The 26,695-nt window shown below is 37.4% G+C and overlaps 1 protein-coding gene across 3 annotated transcripts in view; it reads left to right on the top strand.

Moving 5' to 3' along the window:
* The window catches only part of MIPOL1 (mirror-image polydactyly 1), a 391,526-nt gene that overhangs the window by 60,453 nt on the left and 304,378 nt on the right, over positions 1-26,695 (top strand). For all 3 annotated transcript variants that reach the window (XM_045288123.1, XM_045288121.1, XM_045288122.1), the window contains exons 2-3: positions 4,208-4,345; positions 4,918-4,996. In XM_045288123.1, coding sequence (XP_045144058.1) covers positions 4,978-4,996 — 19 coding nt within the window. In that variant the 5' untranslated portion in view covers positions 4,208-4,345; positions 4,918-4,977. The remainder of the gene's footprint in view (positions 1-4,207; positions 4,346-4,917; positions 4,997-26,695) is intronic.

Below are 26,695 nucleotides of genomic sequence, written 5' to 3'. Positions count from 1 at the left end.
ACCTGATCCCTTTGACACCTCGTGGTTGCATAGGCTGGTGTGCTTCTTCCATGTGGGCTTTTTTCTTGCACACTTTTATGCTGTTTTTGAGAACCTCTAAATAGAAAGCTTGATTAACAGTCTGACCTGGTGGAACGATCTCCAAATGTACATTGAGTTGACACTTTCATCCATTTGGGATAATGACAGACATCCAGAACGAGGCTTGTCATCAATCGACATTTCACCTTTCTTGAAGCAAGAAAGCCACTTGAACACTTGAGTCGTTCCCATAACGCTGTCCTTGTAAGCCGTGTTCACAGTAGTTTCTGCGGCATTTTTCCTGAGAAGCAAACAAGATTTCACAGCCGCGTTCTGTTCTCTTCAAGCAGCCAACACAAGAAAATGTGGTTTGAGCAAAACTGCTTTTACTAGAAAAATTCACCGTGAGCATAGAGAACCTTCTCAGGTGACACCACTGGGTGCACTTACTCAGAGTGAATCACTTGATGTTTGCCTAGTGGGAAAATATGTGCACTATGAGAGCTCTGCCAGTGGAGCTTTTTTCCATTTGTGGTGAGTGTGTGTGTGTGTGCGTGTGTGTGTGTGGGTGTGTGTTGGGTACCCCCTCGTGCACTCACAGCCATTGACAGGAGACCAACTCATAGTGACCCTCTAGGACATGGCAGTTCCATCCCATTGAGTTTCTGAGACTGTAAATCTGTATGGGAATAGAAAGCCCCATCGTTCTCATTTGGAGTGGATGGTGGTTTCGAACCGTTGACCTTGGGGATCGCAATCCAATTCATAACAACAAAGGCTCCCCATAGACTTATATAGTTGATTAAATGTAGTATTATAAATGTTTTTCTAGTTTCACGATATTGAATGAAATATCTACATTTGTGATTAAGGAGTTGTGGGAGAAAAAAAAGCATCAACCAAAGTTCACCAAAAACCTTTGCTAAAATGGGACGTTTGTGGAGAACGTTGACAAGAGCATCTCCCGTTGAAAACTTTTTTGAAAATCCAAGATTCTGTTACATTGGGAAATGAGCTCTGGCTTTTAAAAAATGCTCTACAAAAATTTGTCTTTAAAGAATAACTCAGAATTATTATTATTCATTTCTTACAGATTAAAAATTTTAGACTGATCAAAGAACAAATACTGTTTCATGAAGTCTTTTAGTGCTGAGTAAACAAGGAGAGCCACATTTGATAAGAGGGATGGATATTTGTTTAAATTTGTTCAGTCTACAGTTTTTGATGGGCTGAATGTCAGAAAGTTTGGCGGATAGGGGAATTACGCACGTTCCTTAATTATTATTTCTTACTCCTTTCTCCTATTTAATGACAGGAGCCCTGATGGTCTAGTTGGCTGTGTGTTGAGCTGCCAACTACAAGGTCAGCATTTTGGAGTCTCCATCTGCCATTTGGAGAAAGATGAGGCTTTCTGCTCCCTAAAGGATTTAAAGCCCCGGAACCCCAGGGAGCAGTTCTGCTCTACCCTGTAGGGCCCCTATAATTTGGAATTGGCTTGATGGTAGTGAGCTTTGGGTTCTTTGAAACACTTCCTTTGAGAATTAAGCATGACTCGAACAATGATTTTAGGAGTCTGTGTTAAAAATCATTGACAAGGTACTAGTATGCTTTGTTCCGTTCATTATTGTCCTTTTGCTTTCTTTTATTCCCCTTCCCGACTCAGCTGCGTTCTTTGTCCCTAACACAATTATCAACAAATAAGTTGTAGTTGGAAATTGAGTTTGCATGTGCGCACTGGTGTGGATTTATAATGGTAAAGAAAGTAACTTTCAATTTGTTTGTGATACAATACATTAGCTTCTTTTAATGAAGAAATCCAATTTAGCTGAATACTTGTGAGCCATAAGACCATTTCACTAGTTTTAATGTGAATATGTAACTTTAGGTTGAAAACAAGTTTTTGATAGCTACTCTTTAGGGTGGATGTGAGGCAGGACTTAGTATTTCATTAGTCTCAGTTCTTTGTCTTAAAAAAGAAAGAGGTGTGAAATAGATTGCATGTTTACAGAAATCTTGTATTCATATTACAAAATGTGGATATATAACTTAATTGTTTAAATCATTATAACATCTCATTTTTGCTTAGGAATATGCAAATGCTCCATTAAATCTGTTTTTCAAGATTTTTCCAGATTAATGTCTGAATCCAAATTCATAAAGAGTTGGAAAAATGAGACGTCTGAGCTATAGGATCCACAGGGATTTCATATGAAGCCTATTTAATCAGGATAACACTGTTATTAATATTCATAATGTCAGCTGGAACACAAATGACAGACTATGGGGCCTAAAAATTTTACTTGGTGAATTTATTAAAAGTAGCTTAAAAAATTAATGGAATTTAAGTAAAGTTGGTGAATATAAAAATCTTGTGTTAGCAGAAAAAAAAAATCTCTGTTAGAACTTTCTTTAAGACCATTTTCCATTGATGTCTTTTGACAGATTTCATTGGTACTTAAAGACGAAAGATGCATGAATGGTCATTTAAGAGGATTTAAACACATTGGCACATTAATTTTTACATGAATAATAAGTACTTTCCAAAAGCAATTAACTTACAGTGTACAAGATATGAATTGAAAAATAAGACAGTGCCATCAAAGGGCAAAGAAAATGTGCTGTACATTTCAAAGTTAGTGGCAGGACTTTTTAATATTTTGATTTATTTTTATAGTTTACATAGGATACGCTTTGAAATCTGCTTGTTTAATGCATTTGAAAGCAAATTAGAAAGGCATTAATTCAATTTCTCTCCCCCTCCAAAATTTAGTTGTGTTAAACACTATCCTTGCAAGTACCATTTGCGTGTCTAGGAAAATTAAACATTTGTTGTGCAGTTGGCAATGTTTTATTAGGAATTATGTTCAATTATGCAGAAAGGCAGAGGGAAGGTACTGCTACAAAAGCATTCATTTTTAACATGGACTTGTGGATTGCACTTATAGTATAACTTAAAAATAAAATAAATTAATGTTTCAAAGTTTATTGTGGAAAGTTTAGTTAAGAACCACTTGAATAAAGTAAACGTAATTTCAGTCTAAGAAAGTAAAAAGATGGGGCTAGCTTATGTGAAAGCAGAGTGCATTACATTTTGTTTAGTGCTGGTTAAACTTTAGGTTTAAAAATGTTTATAATAACAGTCATGTCACAGTTTTTTCATTGTTTAAGTTCTTGGAAACCACCTTAGACTAATATGCAAAGCCGTAATAGTACTGTGTTTTCTGTTTAATTTTTTTTCAGAGATCATTTTTCTTTGGAAAATGTGTTACTTTTAAAAACCTAGTTTATGAATCTATGACAGTCTAGTTAAGCCTTACGAATGAGAGAACACAGACATTGATCAGGCAGCCCAGATGGGCACTAGAAATTCCACGCGCAGTCTGTCCGTCAGGTTATAATTGTGAGTGATATGCTGAAGACCTAGGACGTGTGTGCTACACTTGGGCTTTATTACCAGAAACACGAATTACCCAGTTATCTAGAAATAACCATAGTGTTTATATATCTAGCAGAGAAAATAAAATCTTCATGATATATTGGTGTGTGTGTGTGTGTGTGTGTGTGTGCACGTGCGTGCGTGCGTTGCACTCTGAGATATTCACTTTTAGGCCCAGAAGAGGGCAGCATTTTACTATGTCAGGCTCCTAAAAGAATTTGCCCTGCTTAGCCTGTCAGTGTTTCTTGTAATTACTCCCAGTATATTTGTTGCTTGCTTATGAATTAACTTGCATTTATGGAACTAAATCATTCCAATCATTTAATTACACCTGAGGAGCTGAACTATAATTGCTTGCTTCCAACTAGGATCTGATATGGCTTGAGCAGTATTAATTTCATGTTTACTTTTCTGAGTGCTAAAAGCATTAAAATGATTGTGCAATGGGATTACATTTTACTAATTGCTGGCATTCATTAGCTGGGTAAATGATGAGGAAGAGTGACTGTATATTGCAGAGGGATAAAATTATGGTTTTAAATAGTATATTACTAGGCACATTAAGGCCTGTAAGACATGTTTTAAAATACTCCAGAGGTTATTAAAGATTGCATTTTCTACATGTCTTGCTATATGAATCTCTTATTAAAAGACTGCAATTATTATTAACCTTTTGGGGCAATATGTAGGGAAATGGCTTCATTGACTGGAACATATTTCTTGGATATTAATAACTTCCTATATTTTCAGTTAATCCAAAGGTAAATGAGGAACTTGGAAAAAGATTGCCAGCTCCAAATCACCATATTTAGAGAGAATTGGAGAAGACGAAGCTTACTACAGCTTTATTTGAGGACTTTTTAACGAACACAAGGTTCTAGCTCTGAGGTAAATCTAATTTTATTCTAAGAAGCCTGTATCATTTTTATTGTATGTAATATGAAAACAAATGCCAGCTAGAAATGCCAACTATTCTACAAATCAATGATGGTCTTTATTTTTTAAATGAGAACAACATTCTTAAATTAATTTCAGAAGAATAAAATGTTTAATGTAAAAGTATACATAGTAAACTCCCAGATGTACTTCACTTGAAATGTTAAAAATAAAATTCTTAGCAAAAATAATAAAACTTAATTTTTTCATCAAATACCTGCATTTATAGTTGGAGAAGACTTGATACATCCACTAAATGGTTTTCTAATGAAAAGAATAAGGCTGTTTGGAAGTTTAACCTATAGTTTCCAAACCTCTAGTGTCTACAATGTAAATGTGAAGAAAAGAAGCTCTTTAGAGAAAAATATTTAATTTCACCTGTTGAAATATGCAGTTAATTTTCCCACCAGAGATGTTTTAGAAAGCCATTTGTCTTGTGAATTCTCTGTTACACAAAGGTAAAGTTTAGGTGTGTTCTGGTATATTGTTTTAAGTTTATTTATCCAGAGTTGGCTTTATTTTAGCTTCAAATCTTGGAGCAAAACCCAGAGACGTTGCCAGATCAAACAAGAACAGAAGTACAAATGGAGAACTGGTCAAAAGGTAAGAACTGTTAAGGTATTAATACCAAACCTGGGGTGTTGAGTTAGTTCAAGTCATTGAAAGAAGTATGTTTGTTCTAACCGGCATATTAGATAGAGGCAGACATGTACACATTCAGACACACAGACACAATGAAAGAGACGCCCACAAGAGACCATATGCTAAAGAGACCGCATGGGGAAGGAGCACGCTACACAGTTAAAGAGACGTTGAGAGAGGAAGAAGGGGAGAGATGAACAGGCAGGGAGAAAGAAACTCACAGATCTGCACAAAGAGCCAGAAAGGAGACTGAGCATGAGTGGGTGGGGGTGGGGGTGGGGAGGGTGGCACTCACAGAGGGATGCTCAGAGAAGGAAACCAGATGGGGAGGGAGGCACAGAGAAGGAGACTCAGGAAGGAGGGAGACGCACACAATGAGCCAAACCCAGAACCAACGCACAGGCAAGACTCAGAGAGAGAGAGAGAGAGAGACCCCAGAGTAGGGGAGACAGAGAGAGAGAGACATGACATGAGGAAGAGACGCAGAGAGAGACACCCTGAGAGAAACAGGCACAGGTGACCACGTGCGAGAGAGAATTAAACACAGATAGAAAGAGATGTGTATGGAAACACAGAGATAAGGGACTCCACTAGGAAAGAGAGGAAAGATATAAGAAGACGCAGGCAGAGAAAGAGAGGGTACCAGAGTAAGAAAGACAGAAAGGCGTCAGAGAAAGACACATGAAGGGGCTTCGACAGGTTGTGGCTACATTCCATTTTCTTTCAATTCCGTTCCCCATGAACACTTTAAAGCCCCCTCCCTCATACGAAGAGTTGCAGACAGCTAGACACACCTAGACGGCAGAGGGAAAGATACAGAGAGCAAGCGACACGGACAGACATATGCATGGATACAGAGCAAAAGAAACACAGATCACCTCCACCCCCCATACACACACACACACACATACTCACTCACTCTACTGATGGAGACACATACTGTCACAGAGACAGGCCATCAAAGAGGTGCGCTCGCAGAGACACTCATGAAATGAGAGACATTGCCAGCGCTATGCACATTGAGACAGATGTCAGCAGAAATGTACGCCTGGAGAGAGACACTCAGAGACTGTAAGCAGAGACACGGATGTGGAAAGAACCACCCAAGGACAAAAGGAGACACACAAAACTGCGTGGGCAGTGACTCAGCCGGAGAGGCAGGAACATGGTGGAGGACAGGAACCATCTGCAAGAGTCAGACGGAGAGACATTCTGAGAGAGGCAGAGAGAGAGAGAGAGAGAGAGACAGACCAACCTGCTGACCTAGCATATGCAATAGATCAAGAGATGGGGCAGGGGTGAGAGAGTAAAATCAAAAATAGGTTTTAAAGAGACTATTATAGTAAATTGTTGTAAACCTGTGATTTGGGGGAATTATTCAGAATCTTGATTATCCTAGAATTGTAAGCTCAAAAAGAGATAAGAGAAGAGGAAGGAAGGAAAGGAAAGAAGGTTTTAGATTTATTTCTTTTAAATCTCATTTCAAAAAATTGGATTCTTACTAAAACTTACTGTTGGCATCCCCTTCCTCTTGTGACTCTGCTTCTCAATGGGCTCCTTGTTGGGTGTGGATAATCACATTCTACCTTCTCAGAGACCATTTGGGGAGACTATTCTGTAACCATTGTACTAAGTAAGTTAATAACTGCACTTCCTTTTGAGGTGCAGAGAGACGCAGGCTTTCTGAACATTCTTCCCTTGACTTTGGTTTTTTAGGGGGAGGCTTCTAAATTTTTGAATTTTCTTCCTGTTTTTGCCTACTATTAACAACCTTTCTTTTCTCATACATGACTCTGGGCTACTTTCTGTAGACTTTAGAATCCTGGTAACTGAATTTATATAAAGCAATAATAAATAGTACCTGAGTAAGGTCATTAAAGTTTTTAATACACAGGTAACAGTTTTCAGAGATACTTAATTATATTTGTATTCAAATTTTTGATAAGGATATATTGGCATGAAGCTGAAAATTAGTTTGTTGTAACTATTTTTATTCATTTATTCCAGAAAACTAGCCAACATTCTTCTTTTTTTGAAGAGTTCACCGTATTTTTATTCAGTTGATAAAGAGGAATCTAATCATGATGCCCCCTTTTCTTGAAATAACCTGTGCTGCATCCATTCATTTGTTCTAAAAGCCACTTGTTTATCCAAATGGGAGACAAGAAGATCTCCAAGGTACCCCAGGAACTGTTTTCAATAAGGGTTTAGAGACCGTGTGGGAAATAGTTTTCACGCATCTTGAATAACCAGGAAGAATGTCAAGGAAGCGGGACCCTGATGTCATCGGACACTTGTAGAGAGGAAGGCTGTAGACTTGAAGGTCTAGAAGCCCATGGATAGTTTGCAGGAGGCACACCCCCCCCCCCCTTAGGGTGACTGAAAATATCAGTCACAAAGTTTGTATTTTTTCAGGGACATTTTCATATGGAAAGTAGGAGTAAGACATTCCTTTATTCAAGGGTCTGTTTGAAACAAAACAAACGAAGCAACAATGCTATTAAGAAAGAATTTAAAAAGTAAAGGTAATGCCTTTTGAGTTTTGTGATACCTAATGTGCTATAACACATCATCTCTTTGATAATATGTTCGTGTTTATCTGAAAACATATACTATGTTTTATGCTAATGTTCTGAGTCTGTTCTGGAAAATATTTACATTTAAATTAAATATAATAAATAAACATATTTTATTTGAAATTGTTTAAGCTTAAAAAATGAATTGGGCTAATCAGAAATTCCTATTGTGGAGCTATGGCTTTGGGTTGTCTTACAAGTTTCATCATTAGGCATGCTGAAGAGGCCATTCTGTACTTTATTTTATTATAAAACATGAAATATTTTCAGCCAAAGAGCTGGTGAGCTAGATATAGTGTAACATATACAACTATTTATCTTTTTCTTCCTTTTTTTCTTTTTTGCAGATAATTTAGACATAGTAAAGTTGAGGTTGATAGGTCACTGAGTGAAAAGCAGATCCACTGTGTTCATGCAGGTTCCTGTCAAAAGGCCAACAGCCTCAGTGAGTGCAATTGTAGGTCAGGAGAAGCAGCGTCTGGTGAGAAGTGTGGGTTGCCGAGCGAGAATCAGTAACAACTTCTGGCCCGTTAAGAAGTCAGTTATGCTTTGCCCTTAAGTGAAAAGGTTCTGTTTAAAAAATTTTTTTTTAACCTGTTTTGTTAGGGAAAAAATAGAATTACTCTAATCAAAAGAGTTTATACTGATGTACAATCAACCCTTGGGAAGGATGAGTTGTGATGTGATTGCATAGTCTTTTGTAGCGTCTGCTCAACGAGCTGGATTGTGCGGCTGACACTGACCGGCAATAGTTGCTCTGCTGTAAGTGTAGTCGCTGTCGGTCAGAACCACCCGTGGTACCTAACAGCAGCACCAACTCAGAAAAAGACTCCGATGCCAGCAATTGTTTTGGAGGGTTAGAAGTTCCTAATCTGCTTTACATTAAACTTTGTTGGTTTTTATTAAGCTTGAAACCCGGTATGATTGTTTTGTAGTCTACAACCATTCCATAGAAGTAGTTCACTCATCACTTATGGACAAACATGTTCATGATAAATGTACATTCTAAAAGTGAAATGGATGAAAAGGAGGCTCAGACACCAGCTCAATTTCGGAGACTGAAACTTATTTAAGTCTAAACCTTTAGGGGTCAGTGTTCCCTAAGAAAGGTTAAAAAAGGTTATTGTTCCTACCCACCAAAATTCAACGTGAAGTCTACTGTCTTTTAAATATGTATTTTTAACCAATTAAAGGGTAAAAATGCCAACAGTGACTTGAAAAAGATGTAGACAGACTTCAGTTTTATGCGTCACTTCAACTTTTTTCCTTTACTATTTCAGGAAATTATTACGTTTATTAGTATTTGTTTTATACACAGAGTAGTTCTTTTCATTTACTTGTTATCTATATTTAGATAGGTAATATACACTTTAAGCTAATTTTCCTTTAAGTGTAAAAAGAGAACATAATTTTCAATCAAGAGTCAATGTACTCATCTGAAATTTGAGAGGAAAACCGTTTCTAGAATTGCTTATGTTCGTAGAATCCGTATGTGGTAAAAACTTTTTTGTTGAGACTAGCAAATATTTGTAAAATATTATCTTGCTGAGTATAATTTTAAAAAGATTTATATTAGAATTACAGTGATCTTTTGTGGCCATATGTCTTGTTTTTTTCTACAAGACAAAACGTATGCAGACCTAGCAAACAGTAAGTAGATTGTCAGTTGCTCATTGAGCCAGAATGCTATTTCTTTTCTCGTTATTTTTGAACCTGTGTGCCTCTGTGAACCTTGTTTTATTGCTGCTGCTTCTGGTTCATACAGTTTTCTTTTCACAAAGTACACATTGTTTTTATGGTTACCTTCTGTCCATCTGTTACTCTGTAATTGAATTATATATATTGCATGGTTTGCCACTATTGTAGATGAATGGACATCTTCAGAAACACTGTAGGGAAACAACATCTGATACTTTTAAATGCTTTTATCATGACAACTAAAATATGGTTGTTGAATCTTGTGTCATTTTCATAAACGTTTATTTAAGGTGGAAGGAAATAGCAAATTGCTTACAATGAGCATTTATGTTGGCTTAAGGTAGCCCGTAGGAAAACAATTCTCTAGGCAATGTAATTTTAGAAATTCAAAGTCTGAAAGTAGAAAGTTAACTAATTCTTTGAATGAAATGATAAGATTTTAAAATTTGTCTTTAATAATTAGTGATTAGTAATGACTTATTTTCCTAAACAGATCTTTTTTATTTTAGTAGCTCATTGACTGTATTTTAAAGCACAAGGTAAGTTTGACTGAAAAAACAAATAAAAGAATTTAATAGTTGAAATAAAATGTTATGGTAGAAAGAACACAAGTTTTGGAGCAAGATAGACCTGGTTTCTAAATCTTTAATCTTCCACTTTTTACCTGTCCTTGGGTACAAGTCTCTTAACTTTCATAAGCCTGGGTTTTCTTATATAGGAAATAAAGAGGTAATTCCTTTAAGACTATTTTGATGGTGTGTGTAAAGGCCGTAGTACAAGGTCTGAAGCAAGAAATGAATATATTTAAGAGGGAGTTAATATTACCATAGTCATTATTTTTGCTGATATGCTAATAATGGGTTTCAGAGATGTTTACAAAGAAAAAGTTTTCTGGGGAGGAAGGAGAAGGGGAAAAAAGGAAAATGAACTGATTCCGGGAACCCAAGAGGAAAGCGAATTTTGGGAATGATGAGGGCAACAAATGTATAGGTGTGCTTTACACTATTGATCTATATATTGTGATGAACTGTATGAGCCCTGATAAAATGATTAAAAAAAAGTTTTCATAATTTACAGGCCTAAATAAATAGTGCTGATTATTGTCATGGATCATTCACTCAATTATGGTGACTTTAAGAACAGTTTCAAAAGTATTAAAAATAACAGTAAGTGGAATAATTTTTATTAGTGCCATCAAAGGGCTGTTCTTTCCAATATACTATTGAGGATATCATTAGAAATTTTATTCTTGAAATTTTGTTTTTCAAAGTGATATCATTTGCCTTAGTATGTTTGGTGGCACATTGGTTACATGCATTGCTGCTAACCCAAACGTTGGCCATTGGGATTCATCAGCTAGTCCCAGTCTGTTTCCTTAAAAGATTTATAGCCTTGGGGACCATCTAGGGCAGACCTACTCTGTCATGTGAGTCACTATGAATGGGAATCTACTCAATGGCAGTGAATTTGGGTTTTTTAATTTTTAATATGGCATCAATTACATATGTAGTGAGGATAAAATCTGATTTAGTCTGAATTAGAATTTTAGAGCAATGGCGTCACCACGTGGTCTCTGTGTCTTCTTGTTTTTGCTGGCGTGGGTGGGGAGTGCATTTGTTATTTTGCATATTCACAGAGAGATTGAGAAAGAATGTGTCTGACGTATGAATCGATTTACCCTTTATCTCTATAGGATCCAGCTTAATGGAGTGCTAGTACCTTCTCACATGACCAACTAGAATATTTGAGGGAGTGGCTCACATGACCAACTCGAATATCTGGGCCACTGGCAGCTGGCCAATAAGAATTGGTTTATTTCTAGAAGCTAGGCTAACCTAAAGAATGACTGATAAAAAATTCTGTTTTTCAAAATACATTTATGGCTAAAAAATGGATTCTTGCTCTTTTCATTTTTTAAGGTTGATATGAACGAGTATTACTGTTAGCCTTCATAGAGAAACAGAATTTAAAAAAAATGTTTACAAGTTTGTAAAATGATAAGAGCCTTTTTTTCTATTTGAAACATAAATTTAAAATGTTTTAAATCTGCCCAGGCTGCTTAATTCTTACTATGCCTTTGACCCTTCATTTTATAAAATGATAATTCATAAGTGAAATCAGCATGGAAAAATGGAAATAACTATTTTTATAGAACCTCTTTCTCTGTTTCTGTACCATTGATATTGATCCTTTCTTTATAGAACTTGTAACTCTTTTTTTGTTGGTTTAAAAATGATAAACTAGCTCTACTTTTAAATATAAGCCCTATCAAATTTATTTTTGGCCATGAAAATATGAAATTATCTTTCTGAAATTGAAAAACACTTAAAATTTAAACTCTTTTGATTTAAACACTCCCATCTGTGAGATTCAGAACGCTCTGAGAAATATCTTCATTAATTTATGTTTATGGCCTTTTTATACCAGAATACTTCCTTGAACACACGTCTACAACACAAGTCTTAATGTTGCACCTTCAATAGAGAATTACGTTTATCATAATTAAGATGACGGTTTGATCTCCATAGTGGCTATATTTATTCCTTATATTATGATTACCATGAAGTTCTGACTGTACATTAGTATTTGTGATTTTGGAGAGCTGAATCAGTATGCAGTGGTGTTTAGCATTAACCTGAGAAGACGCTTAGTTGGCCGGCCATTTGTAGAATAGAACTAGTGTGACTTTGTGCCTTTAAAGGCATTTTTTCTGAGAAGGAAAATTATATATTTTGCATGAACTTTGTACTTTCTGTACTAAATCTGTAGTAGTTGAATTTTTCATTCAACAGCTTTAGATGATACAGACCATCCTTACCACATGGTCACATTATAGTGGTAATATGTAGGGTGAAAAATAATTCTCTTGAAGTCTCATTTTTAATTTTAGATTGGCTCCAGTTTTTTCTCTCAAAATCTTTTGATATCTGAGCATAAGTGTGCTAACAGGTGAAGAATTAGGACTGATTGAGTTAGAACTAATAAAATTAAATAGAAACTGATTATGTAAATTTTTGCAGATAGTTCATTATGTTAAAAGTAACAATTAGATTTATTTTACATTCTGTAATACCTTAGGCTGTAGCTAAGGTAATTTGATGCACTCAAAAATTAAGATGGCAATCAATTTAAATATTATTTGTTTCTAAATATGGTCAAAATTACAGATAAGAGTTTGTTATTTCCTTCTTTAATGTCCTTCCTCCCAACACACACTTTCCAATTTTTCACATTAACAGGTGAGTAAGTTAGGATTTATTTAGCATTAGTTCTCTGAACCGAAAGGATATATATAGTGAGGCGATACAGGGTATATAGCTTGTGTATAAATCCTAAGGTTTGGAAGGAGTATGCTCTATCCTTTTTACAGATTAATGTAAGTGGAAATGATCTTGAAAGAATTCCTATTTCAAGTAGGATAGAAGGTTTTCACCTTTTTGAAGGTCTTAACTCCACAATGGGAAGTCACTTTTACTCAATTATTTTGAAGACTTCAAAATTTAAAAAGTAAAAATTACAGTTCCGCAGATCTGGTAGTTCATTTCAGGAACTTCCATCCCCTTTGTTTTATAAGCAGCCAGTAGAAAGCCAAGACCAAGAAAAGGTGGCATGAGTCCAGGTAAGATGGGTAAAGACAAAGCCCGAATCGCTCACGAGGAAGCGGTCCTTGGTCTCCCGAGAATGCCCTGTGTCCGCAGGCTGCAGAGGCCCCTTGGTCTCCGATGTTCTTGTTATACGGCGCTGGGTTACCTTTCCCTTTTTTCAGACTCTGGGCGCCTTTCCCAAGTTCATTGAAGTGAGCACATTAACAAAGCAAACAATCCAATATGCTCCTTTTTTTGGCCTGCAATATTTAATACTATGTTTTTTCAAGTTCGAACTGCTGGCTCTACAAGGGCTGGGATGCTGTCCGTGTCACCGAATAGTGGGGCCTAGCGGAGTAGTCACAGTTGAGAAGTGAAATGGAAGCCACTGCCTTTGTCATTTGTTTCCTTTTCCTTCCTTTGGAGAAACAAATGGTCAATTTGAATAAAACACACATAATTTGCATAGAAAGTTATGTAATGATGACATATACAGTATAATGATTTCCTAAAACCTTGTATTTAAAGTAACCTGAATTACAATGAGAGATAAACAGAATATTTACCCACCCCTTATGAGCTACTACGGATATGTAAATTTATTCTTCTACTTTGCACAAATATACTTTTGAGCTACTGCTTAAACACTTTGAGGTCCTTAGTCAAACAGTTTTAATGATGCTTCCAATATTATGAAAGTGTGACATTTGATGAATGCCTCATATAGTTTTGATATCTGGGCACATGTCAACAACAACAACAACAAAAAGCTGAACATTGGTTTGTCATGCAACACTTAGATAATTTACAATTTTACTGTTTATATCCATCTTGACATTTTTTATCTGCCAAAGGCAGGTTTCATTTGGAATCTTAATCTGAGATTTATTTGGTGGATCTGGCAATCATAGCTGGGTTCCCACAGGAAATGGTCCATCTACCAGCAGATTAAATGGCAGTCCTGCAGTTGTTAGGGGCTCTGTGTTTAACACACATGCATACTCATTCAGTCAGCACTGTGGAGAAAAATTAAAGTAGTAACCCAGGTTTAGGAACAATGTAGCTAAAAAGTCCCATATTTGCTGAATGACAAAGGGTTATATAGCAGCATTTCATTTTATTCTTCGTGCTTGAATTTCTTGTTTGCTTTGTTGAGTCTGCTGACGAATACTAATAAATGCCTGCAACAATCCAGAGGAGAGATGCCTGGCAACAAAGCTATGCGGTGGACCTCCCTGATCTTCTCCAGTTCACAACCTGACCTTTGGAAAAATTGGCTGGGCTAAGCTGTAGAATTTGGGTGTAATGGTTATTGTTAACTCCAGCTTTAGGATTTATTAATTTGTGTGATCAAGACTTACCTATACTTCAAAGTTGCAAAAGACCAAACACAATCATCCATCCATTAGAACGAACATTGTGTGTCAGTGATTCCCACTTACTATCTGACTGGTGATTTTTCTATTTTGGGGTTTCCACAATCTAAAAATGCTCTTAAATAAAACGACAGGCGCATAGAAAGAAAATCTCTTCTGGTTTTTTTTTTTCTTTCCCTTTAGAGTTACTGACAAAATTGTCTTTCATCAATGATTTTCATAATTGGTGAATGTTCATAGTTAAAAAATAGAACATAATGATTAAACCTATGTCAGACATTCAAGACAATTATAGACATCAAGACTTACTCCAGTCATGTTTTGAATTGCCTCATGTAAATTATTTTTATAAGACAACTCCAGAAAATGTAATAATTAGCCAAACACTCTCTTTGGGGGCCAGGGCGGGGATGGAAGTTTTAGCAATCATTTCAGCCTAAATTATATTTGGAATGCCTAGGACTAATGTGTTTTATAAAACCTTAGTTTATGTAGTATGTCTGTTAGTTAAGTAAGTAGCCTAAATTTTAGGAGATTGCAGTTTTATACTGTGTCCGAGGTCTTCATAGGTAGAAGTATTTGGGGTTTAGAAGCTTACACCTTGTGATAAAAGGTCACAAATTCCTAAGTACTTTAAATAGTTCCTACTTAGAAATCCGAATTTTTTGCTAATAATTGATAGTCTCATAGTAATGTCAGAGTTGATGGGGCAACCAAACCTTTAAATATCTAGTAGCATCATTTTAAGGAGTTAAAACAAAAACAAAAAACTAGTACCAAAATGCCAGTAATTTCAGCCCATAGCCCGTTTAAAACACGGCACACAAATCACTGAATTGTCATAATCAAAAATAAAATAACATCATTACTTCCTTTGGACATATATGTTTAATTACAACACCATATGTAGTATAAGGGTTGTAGTCTACTTGGGATGTTTAATACTACCATCCACATGAATAAATTATAGGACATTGACAGGTTTCGTGATTTTCTATCAAGCGGCTTCTTAAAAATTTATTGTAGGCCATTGGAGATCCCCTTGCAGAGGGATCTCAGGGAGGAGATGAGCCAGTCAGGGTGCGATGTAACAATGATGAAAAATACAACTTTCCTCTAGTTCCTAAATGTTTCCTCCCCGCTCCCACTACCATGACTCGAATTCAACCTTGCAAGTCTGGCTAGACCAGAGGATGTACACTGGTACAGACAGGAACTGGAAATACAGGGAATCCAGGACAGATGATCCCTGTGGGACCAATGGTGTGAGTGGCGATACTGGGAGGGTAGAGGGAGAGTGGGTAGGAAAGAGGGAATCGATTACAAGGAACTATATGTGACCTCCTCCCTGGGGGACGGACAACAGAAAAGTGGGTGAAGGGAGACGTCAGACAGGGCAAGATATGACAAAATACCAATTTATAAACTATCAAGGGCTCATAAGGGAGGGGGGAGCGGGGAGGGAGGGGAAAAACGAGGACCTAATGCTGGGGGTTTAAGTGGAGAGAAAATGTTTTGAGAATGATGAGGGCAATGAATGTACAAATGCGCTTTACACAATTGATGTGTGTATGAATTGTGATAAGAGTTGTATGAGCCCCCAATAAAATAATTTTTTTTAAAAAGAAGAAAAATAATAATAAAAATTTATTTAAAATCTTATAGCTACATCTATCTTCTGCCTGCCCACATCTTTTTTACTTTGCCTTAATTTATATGGGAGATGTAAGTTATTCTTTGCTCTGTTTTCCACAGACGTTTTGAAGCTCCCTCGTACAAGGCACCTTATTAGAGCTACATAGGAACCTGTTCTTATGCTTTCCAATGGAGTAGCCGTTGGCTTCCTGTGGCCAGCACGCACTTGAACTGTGGCTAGTACAAACTGAAACGCGCTCTAAGTGAAGTGCAAGAAAATTCAAAAATTGTAAATTTATCAATTACATGTTGGAATGATTATATTTTTATGCATTGGGTTAAATAACCAATTTCACTTTTGGATTACTTTTCCAATGTGGTTACATGAACATTTTAAATTAATAAGTAGCTTAGCTAATGTTACTCATTTGTAAGATTGAACATATCACTAGGCCTGTGCCTATTCTGCCATCCACTTTGCCTTTATTTATTTATTTATTTTGTGCAGTGGTCACTCATGTTGTCTGTTTCCCAGTGCATTATTACTGCCCCCGAGAGCAGATAGGCATATTATCTTTTGAATCCCACACAGTCCTGGCACTGTTTTGGTGTTTAGTGTTAAAGAAATGGTGCTTAGTATTAAACATTTCTAATGTTTGTTTTTCATATAGTTTTAAATGACTGTTAAAAAAGCCAATTTCCTTTAATTGATTAATTTCATTTCAGTAAATAAAGGGTATAATTTAGCTACTTTTTCTCTCTTTTTTTAAAAAAAGCAAGATGGATATGGCAGGAAGCTTACAAAGAAGAAAAGGCCACAAATTGTGGAGATTATATCTGTATACTCTCTACAGTATGTGTAACCATGATACATTGGCGATTAACTTGGTGATGAGATTGAAAAACAGACAAAGCTAAAGAAATTCTTATAACTTTATTTTGCAATATGTGGAGATATCCAAAAATAATGTTGCAAGTTTGTTGAAAGCCAGGAGACAAGAAGTATGCATATCAATGAAATTGAAAGCTTTAAAGTTTTAGGTCTCCCCCTTCCCCCAGCCCACCCTCACACCCTTAGGGCTTTTCAAATGAAAAAGCAAATTTTAAAAGTCCTTGAGTTAGTAAACAGTATCCAAGTAACACGCCTGGATTTTTTAAGCCAATGTTCAAAAGTTACCTAACTTCCTGTGACCCTAAATTAGATTCTCTAAAGAATAAACTCTGCAATCTACTTGCTATGATCTGATTATATATCTATTAACATGTACCAGTATAATGAGTGCTCAAATTATGTTACAGAAATAGGCTATTTAAATTTTGTATTTTCTGCCATATGACACATAAATGTGCTATTAGTTTTCTCGTTTTCTTCCTGTAGGATATAATCCCCCCCCCCCCAGGACTTTTCCTTAATGTCAGAGTTTCTAAATTTCAAAGATCCATTCCGTCCTTTACTTTAAAATTTTATTGGTTTATGATCTGATGTGGATGTGTGAATCATTGTACAATAATTACACATCTCAACCTTAACAAATTTTCCTTTTTCCTCATTTCTCATTAAATTATACAGCATTTTACTAATTTTCCATTCCATGACATCTGATACTTTAATAAACAAATCTCATTTGCATTGTGTCTGAAGGCTTTGTCCACAAAGTTGGTAACATTTCCTGGAAGAAAATAATGAATGGATAAAGAACATCCTGGTTGGTTAGGGTAGCAGTTCTGATTTTGGCAGCACAGCTCTATACTGGTCAGGTATCATCCAATAAATTTATCCAGGAAATTAAAAAAAAATTAAATAGGAGAGCTAAGATAATACCTACAATAATAGATTACTTTATTGATTTTATTTCTAATATTTAAGAATAATTAAAAATACAGATTTAAATTGAAAGTTTGAATATGATCTGAAAATGGTGATATTTGTGATCATGAGAAGGGGAAATTAGAATACAGGAACTAGCTTTTTAGCAAAGCAGATCTAACTGATAATAGCTATCATTTATTGAGTCTTGGGGGATTTATGTAATTTAAATAATTTATCCTCTCAACAACCTTTTGAAGTACATTTTATTATTATGCACACTACAGATAGAGAAATTGAAAAGAGAAGCTAAGTATTCGGTAAAGGTCAATAGCTAAGTAATAGAGCTGCAGCTCAGACCCTGTCTGTAGTCAGGGTTCAAAGCCCAACAGTGCCCTGTGGTTTTGCCTGGTCGGTCTAAAATTTTCTTTTGTACATACTTATATTAGGTGGGACCAGTATGCTGTAGCAGAGTTTCTGATGTGTTTTTCTTTTATATTTGGGGTGAAAAGTGTATCCAATATACATCTGTATGATAAATTAACCTCCCCACATATAAGGAAATAAATAATGAGAAATATTTAATAAAATATACATCTACATAGATAATTAGATACAGGTAGGTTGATAGGTAGGTAAGTAGAAACTTCAATACCAAAAACCAAACTCAACTGCTATCTAGTCAATTCTGACCCATTGGGGGCCTTATAGTATAGGGTAGAACTGCCTCTGTGTTTCTAAGACCATAACTCTTTACAAGAGTAAAAAGCCTCATGCTTGCCCTGAAGGGAGGTTGGTAGTTTGGAACTCCTGACCTTGGGGATCACAGCTCAATGGGTAACCACTGGGTTCTCTGGAAAGCTTTTATCAATAGTTGATAGGTATTAAATAATCTGCCTTTAATGCTGTTTGAGGAATTAGGAACAACAGTTGATATTGTTCTCATTTCTCAGAAACTAATGATTAAGAAAAACTTTTTAAAAAAATCATTTTTGGGGGGCTCGTACAACTCTTATCACAATCCATATGTCCATCCATTGTGTCAAGCACATTTGTACATTTGTTGCCATAATCATTAAGAAAAATTCTTTAACCATTGAAAAAGGATACTTCACTAAATGTGTGCGATTCTTAAAGTTTCATATTCACATCAAATTTATACTCTAATAGCAAAAGAGCATGTCATACTATTTGTTATGTTCTCATATCCTTTGCTGATAGACAATAGAGAAAAGAAAGAAGCAATAAACTTGAGACTTTCTGATCTTAAATCTCAGATTCTAAGGCAGAAATAATAGCCTTTCTCCCCATTCCCCTAAAAGTCACAACTTATAGTAGGAACCAATTGCGTTAGCAAGTGTCAACACATTAACAAATTCCCTCCCTTATGGTTCACTTTAGATGTAAATACCCCTACTTAGAATGTGTATCTTAAGAGTAGGAGATCCATTTATTTAAATATGTTTGAATATGCTTGCCAATGATACTATCCCTTTCCCTTTTCTGCCCCTCTGCTCTCAGGTAACTGGGCTGTTGCTATTTTGAGTAGCCCCAGTATGAGCCCTAGAGACACTTCTAGCTGAACCACTCTGAAGAAACATCTCTGTAAACAGTATTGACACACCCCTCCCCTAGGGAACAATCAAATCCATTTACACAGATACCAGTTGTCACAAACTATTTACAAAGCAGGCAGGACAGAATTTCCCAGCTTCTATGCACCCCTATTTGAGTCTAGATATTTCTTCACTTCTATGTGGGAGTTGTGGAATAAAGTAAGTTATTTTTGAACACGAGTCATGATTTATTGGGTGTCATTGATTTAACTAAGTAACCCCAAACAAAACAAAACCATTGCCTTCCAGTTGATGCCAACTCATACTGACCCTATCAGTTAGGGTAGACCTATCCCCACGGCTTTCCACGACTTTAAGGTAGTCGGCTTTTATGGAGGTCAACTGCCCCTTCTTTCTCCCCTGGAGGGACTGATGGATTCAAAGCCATGTGCTTGACCACTGTGCCACTCAGGGCTCTTTTATTGAGTGTAGTGGACATTAATATATAGATGTCTGGAGAATTTAATAAGAATCTCAAAGGTTTATTTTCTAAGACAGGAAGTTATTATCGTACTGTTAAATGAGTTGACTATAATGGCACCTCAAGAAGAGAGCAGAGAAGTTAGCGCACCAGAATGATCCAGTGGACACAGAATAGAGAGGATTTTCACATAAGATACCTGGCCTGTGCACATGCATTTCATATTAAAAAGATTTCAAAAACAATCTATCCTAAATCTGCCCAGTTTGCCCAAGGGAATAAATCATCTGTCGTAACAGTAGGAGACACATTAGAGTAATACCCAGCAATAATCTTTAGTATCACTTTCAAAAGGTTGCAGGGTAAGTTTACATGAGAGGGATAGCATGATAGATAGTGTTAGCTAGTGAGAGCAACATATTGAGAAATATCTTGGAAGTGTTCAAGTTCTTATGTCCAAATAAAATAGCGTGTCCTTGGAAGAGCAAATTAAGTAAATAAGGGTACTGATAGCTTTCATTTTTTAAAGTCCTGTTATTGAGTTTAGAGAAATGAAAGATATCATAGACTGATAAGTGACCAATAATTTATTCTCTTAGTCCATCTGCAGAAACAAATTTAAATAGTATGGTTAGTAATGTGATGAAATAGTTAAACAATGTTGATTAAAGACTAAAGCAGATTACTAAAAAGAGTTATAAGTTCTCACTTCAAATCTTATCAAAGAGAGAGTAGACTGGTTTCACTTTGAAACTGTGTCATCAGTCTAGCCCAAGTAAGTGTGTGTATCAGAAATTCATACCTCTCTTTGTTTAATATAATTTTTGTTTTTTGATTGAGTACCATGTTAAACAGACATATCACATGGATGAATGAACAAGACCTCTGCCGTCCAGTTCATATTCTGTTGTCTACCAGAATCTCAGTGTTAGGTAGGAGTTGCCAGTCGCCAGGTATTGCCCCAGCTTGAGCTCCCACCTCCATTCTGCCTGCTGCTGTCATTGAGTGGACTCTGGCTTGACTGACCTAGGGAAGCCCCAGGTGTAGAACTGTGCTCCCTAGAGTTTTCCATGATTCATTTTTCAAAAATAGATCCCAAACCTTTTTTTTCTGGGATAGTTTTGATGGACTTGAACGTCCACCCTTACCATTTTCAGGTGAGCTCATTAACCATTTGCAGCACTTCATTGTGTGGGGCATTTTATTGGCGTCCATGTTCATATAAGATGTTTACTTGTGTTTTATTGACTAAGAAAGGTATTCATCGATGTAGACCATAAAAACCTGGAAATCCTCGGGAAGAATCGGAATTCCGGAGCACTTCATTGTGCTCATGCAGAACCTGTGCGTGGGTCAAGTGGCAGTTGTGCAAGGAATACCGCCTGGCTTAAAATCAAGAAGTGTGTGTGTGTGTTTTGTGTCCTCTCACCTTACTTGGGTGCTGCTGAGTTAAGTTAAGGAAAGCAGGGCACCAGGGTTGGAGGAAGGTTTATCAACCTGCCATATGAAGATGGCACCACCTTGCTCTCGAAAGTGAAGCACTTGCTGAAGATCAGAGACTACAGCCTTAAGTCTGGATTACAACTCAATGTCAAGAACGCAAAACTCTTTACAATGAGGAACCAATAGGTAACATCATGATGAATGGAGACAAGCTGGAGTTAGGGATTCCATCTTGCTTGGATCCACAATCAATGCTCATGGAAGCAGCAGTCAAGACATGGCCCACCAAGCCCCAGAGATGACATCCCTGCTCAGAGCAGCCAATGCACAAAGAGCACCATAAGGCCGGCCCGACCACGAGACACAACATTCCCTTACTGACCCATAGCACTATGGGGACAGCACTGGAGACAGCACAAAGGGTGCCCGCACTGCCCCATGCACAGTGGGTGAAACACAAAGCGAGTCCAACAGGGTGGCAAGGGGAGCAAAGTAGCCAAGTCCCCAAGGAATCCTGAAAATAGACGTCTGACTTGGGGGACAGGGCATGGCACCTCATCAGACTTGATTGAAAAACAAGAGTCAGCGGACAGACTGGAACTATCGGTTGTTTTGTTTTGTTTTTCTTTTGTCCTTTGTCTACTTATATAAGGTAGACAGGGCAAACAATCACAAGGAGAAAACAACAGGACTGGCAGTTTGGGAGGACATGGGAGAGGAGGGTCCGGGGAGGGGGAATAAGGAACCAACAGACTCAGGGATAAGGGACCAAGAGATCTAAAATTGATGGCAAGGAGGGCGTATAATGTCTGGTGTGGTTTAATCAAGTGCAACGTATCCGAGAGGAGTTACTGAGAGCTGAATGGAGGGTGAGCATCATAGTGGGATAGGAGGAAGGTGAGGGGAAATAGAGGGAGGAAGTAGGAGACAAAAGCTATTTATAGAGGTATAGCTGTAGGCATATATATATGTAAATATACTAATTGATAATGAAAGGGATAGAGGCCAGTGTACATATATTTATATGTTAAGTATTAAGATAGCAGACGGACTTTTGGCCTCTACTTAAGGCCTTCCTTAATACAAGAGCACTTTGTTCTAATAGCTGACACTCTTTGATACCTTCCCAACCTGATCACTGAAGACTTAATGGGTGCATAAGCAAATGTGGTGAAGAGAGCAGATGGTGCCCGGCTGTCAAAAAATATAGCATCTTGGGTCTTAAAGGCTTGAAGTTAAACAAGTAGCCATCCAGCAGGGAAGCAAATAATCCCACATGGAAGCAGCACACCAGCTTGTGTGATGAGGTGTCAATGGGATCAAATATCAGGTATCAAAATATCCAAAACAAACAACTATATTGATGCAAACTAGGGGATTTGGAGTGGAGACTGATAGCCCATCTGTGGATAATTGGATATCCCCCCCCACAGAAGGGTTATAAGGAAGGGATGATTCAACAAAGGTGCAGTATAGCACCAATGAAACATCATTCCTCTAGTTCATGAATGTTTCCTTCTCCCCAATCCCCACTACCATGACCCAGTTCTACCTTACAAATCTGGCTAGACCAGAGAAAACACATTGGTAAGGATAAGAGCTCTCAATACATGGAATTGACAACAGATAAACCCTCAGGAACAGTAGTGGGAATAGTGATATCATGAGGGCAGGGGGGTGGGGAGAAAGGGGGAACCCATCACAGGTTAGAGACAAATAGCAGAAATGTGGGTGAAGGGAGACATGGACAGTGTAAGATACAAAATAATAATAGCAATATATAATTGATCAATGATTTGGGAGGGAGAGGGATAAAGAGGAGCTTATACCAAGGGTTCAAGTAGAAAATGTTTTGGAAATGATGAGGCAACATGTACAAATATGCTTGATACAATTGATATATGGAGTGTTATAGGAGCTGTAAGATCCCCCAATAAAATGATTCGTTTAAAAAAAAGATCAAACTATTCATTGCATTGGGTAAAACTGCTGTACCAGACCTCTTTAACGTGCTGGAAAGTAAGGATGTTACTTTGAGGACTAAGGTGTGCCTGACTGAAGCCATGGTATTTTAAGTTGCCTCATATGCATGTGAATGCTGGATATTGAATAAAGAAGAAGAAGAAAAAGAGTAGATGAATTATGGTGCTGATGAAGAATATTGAAAGTACCACCAAAATTTTTTTTTTTTAAAAGAAAGAACCTGGGCTGCCAAAAGAACAAACAAATCTGTCTTGGAAAAGATACAGCAGAATGCTCCTTAGGATGGGGAACTCATCTCATGTACTTTGGGCATGTTATCAGGAGAGCCCAGTCCCTGGTAAAGGACATGGTGCTTGGTCACAAAAGAGGGTCAGTGAGAAAGGGAGACCTCAAGAAGAACAGTTGTGAGGACAGTACAGGGCGGGGCGATGCTTCATTGTGTTGTACGGCGGTGTCCGTGCGTTGGAGCTGACTGACACCACCTAACTACACATCAGCATCCTCACAGATGCAGTTTTCTTCAAGTGGTGGCACAATACAAGCCGCTGAACCTCTTGGTAATTCCATATTTACCTCATAAGATCGTTTTCCTTATGGACCATTCAAGGAAATGAACACAAACTGGATTTTAGAGATGCGAAATATCATCTTCTTCGCTTGGAGAGAGAAGGCACTAATTCAGAAATTGAAAAAATAATTTTTTTAAGCTAGTGCAATAGGAAGGCATGATGTCTTACAATATGACTGAAAAGTCAAAGGGCTCCGTGCCTGCCACTTACTCAAATGTTTCAGAAAAGGTTAGCTCTAGTAGTTCACAGGAGAAAGACAAGGGTTTCTACTCTCATATGGAGTGAAAATCTCCGAAACCCACAGGACCACTTCTTCCCTGTCCTACAGGGTCGCTAAGACTTGGAATGGACTGGATGGCAGTGGGTTTTTTTAATAGTCCTTATTACATTCCTTTCAATTCTTTAGCTGTGTTTGCCTTCCTTACTGTCCTGTAGGATCTTTCAGGAGGCGGTTATCCCAGGCCTTTTCATCGGGGTTATCACTATAGCTTCTCCATAAATGAACATTAAGATAATAAACTAACTAGAGGGTGTAGGCATTTTATACAAATAACTGGATTCCAGTATAATACAGTATGGCTATGTAGAAGGACATTAAAAGGATTTAGAGGATTAAGGCCATGAATTGCTGAAATCATTGCCTAAATAGATGAATTTTTAGAAAATGATAGCATTTGTCCTTTTTTCCCTTAATTTAAGGCAGGGAACAAAATGCTATGGCTCAGCCTTGCTTACACTAAAGTAAAATCAATTCTCAAGAGTATGGATAGTCTGGCCTGCAGAGCAGGCTCCAAATGTCTGGTGAACACTTTGAGTGTTCTTGCTCCAGAGCAAGATTAGTAACACCCTGTTGTAATGAGAGCCAAATCACAGAGAATATAGGACCTTTAAAAATAGTAAACACGATGAAATCAGAAGCATGTCAGAACTTGATGGGCTTATTTTAATAATACTTTATGGTTTTATAATTACTAAGATCCAGGAGGGATCAGCAAAAGTCCTCTTACGGAAAGCCCCTATAGCTGCCCTTAAAAGTTTGGGGAAGACAGCAGCCATAAGTCAAATGGTCGTGGTTTCCCAAGAAGCCAAGGGTTCACAGAATTTAGGTAAAAACTGAAATGAGGAAGAGCTGTAATAGCAATAAATGGCTAGACAGTGTAGGTGGCAAGGCTGCTGTGGAGTGCACCTGCGTGAGGACTAGAAAACGGAAAGGAGAAAGCGATTGTGGACTCAGACATACAGAGATGAAAAACAAGGATCACGTGGTAGAGAATGCTAAATTTAGTCGTAGAAACAGGTCAAAGAGGCCAGAGCACTTGGTGCGATGTTGTTTTGAGGACCCGGGACTTTACAGCTTTTAATGCTCCATGGCTCATCCTTCCCTCGTGAGCCCTCTCAAGCTCCATAGCCCACACACAGCACCACTGAAGGACCTGATAACTGTGTTTCAACATGTTCCTGGAGCACTATTTGTTACTTTGATACTTCTTTTCTTTTAAGTGAATTAAAAGCATGGTCTGTCAATGACATTCACTCAAAATTCTTTCAGGTTTGGGGGATATTTTCAACTGCTCCTCAGGAGAGAGATGAAGCTTTCTGCGCTTGAAAAGAGTTACCCTCTTGGAAACTCCAAGGGGTGGTTCGATACTGTCCTATAGGGTCGCTATGAGTTGGCTTCGACTTGGTACCAGTAAGTTTGGTTGGGACTGATACTGGAGCCCCAGTCTTTCAGTTGTTACGCACTTGAGTGCTAACTGAAAGGGGCTGCTCAAACCCGCCAGCAGGTTGGCAGTCTGTCTCTGAGGGATTTCATCCTCAGAAACAAGATCGGGTCCCCATGGATCAGGTAGATGCAATGGTAGAGAGTTTGGTTGGTTTTTTAATTGTTGCTTTGCATTTACTAATCCAGCAGAGAGAGCCCTGCTGGGACAGTAGTTAAATGCTTGAATACCAATCTCCAGGCCCTTGGTTGGAACCCCCCTGCGCTCCATAGGAGGAAGATGCAGCCTCTGCTTCTGTTAACATTTCTAACCTTGGAGACCCCAGGGTGCACCTTTCTGCCCTATAAGGTTGTTATAAGTTGCAACTAATATTATTGGCAAAGGATGTTTTCGTTTTATTTTGTTTTTTTAATTTGCCAACACAAAGGGGCTTTGTTAACTTTGTCTTAAAGTGCTCAGCTGCCATCTGAAAGGCTGGTGGTTCAAGCTTACTCTGCTAACTGAAAGGCCAATGGTTCAAATGCACCGACAGCCCCAGGGGGGACCTATATTGCAGTTTGCTTCTGTGAAGATGTATAGAACTGGAAACCCGATGGGACATATATCCCCATAGGATCATGTAGAGTCATAACAGACTTCATAGCAAAGAGTTTAGGTTTTTTGTTTTATTTACGAATACCAGCCAATTCAAGAAAAATAACATGATGAACATTTAAAACCATCAAAGAGTTTTGAAATGTCAAGAACCAACAAGTAAGACTTCTGACAGTCAAAACCGAGCATGGTGTTGACAGGTCTTGTATCCCTCTCAGTATATAATTGATAGGACATTTTCTCATTTCCTTTAAGTAAAATTGAAATAAATAAATAAATGGTTTCTAATCTGGCTTCCAGCCACCAGAAAGAATCACGTCCAGGAGTTGGGATTTAACTCTGACTATACCTAATTCCAGATTATGTACAAAGAATTTCTCATTAAAGAATCTGTATTTCATGAATGTTCCCTTACTTAGAAATGGTCTGTTCATTTTATTTTATTTTAAGAGTATCTTCTTCATTCTGCCTCAAAATAATTTTAAGTTTGGCAGGTTAGAGAAGCCATCTCATCAACCAGATGTGGTTTTCCTACCCTTTAAAGTTTAAGAATTATTTTTGAGCAAAATAATAAAATACTAGTTAAAATTAGTATTTGTTGATCTGATATACCAGCAAAATGGTGTGTGTGTGTGTG

This window comes from Echinops telfairi, unplaced genomic scaffold (assembly GCF_000313985.2).
Source record: "Echinops telfairi isolate 266 unplaced genomic scaffold, ASM31398v2 ScPeMD7_18;HRSCAF=68, whole genome shotgun sequence".
NCBI lineage: Eukaryota > Metazoa > Chordata > Mammalia > Afrosoricida > Tenrecidae > Echinops > Echinops telfairi.
The sequence above is the reverse complement of the archived record's forward strand: the minus strand, read 5'-3'. Positions and strand labels throughout refer to the sequence as shown.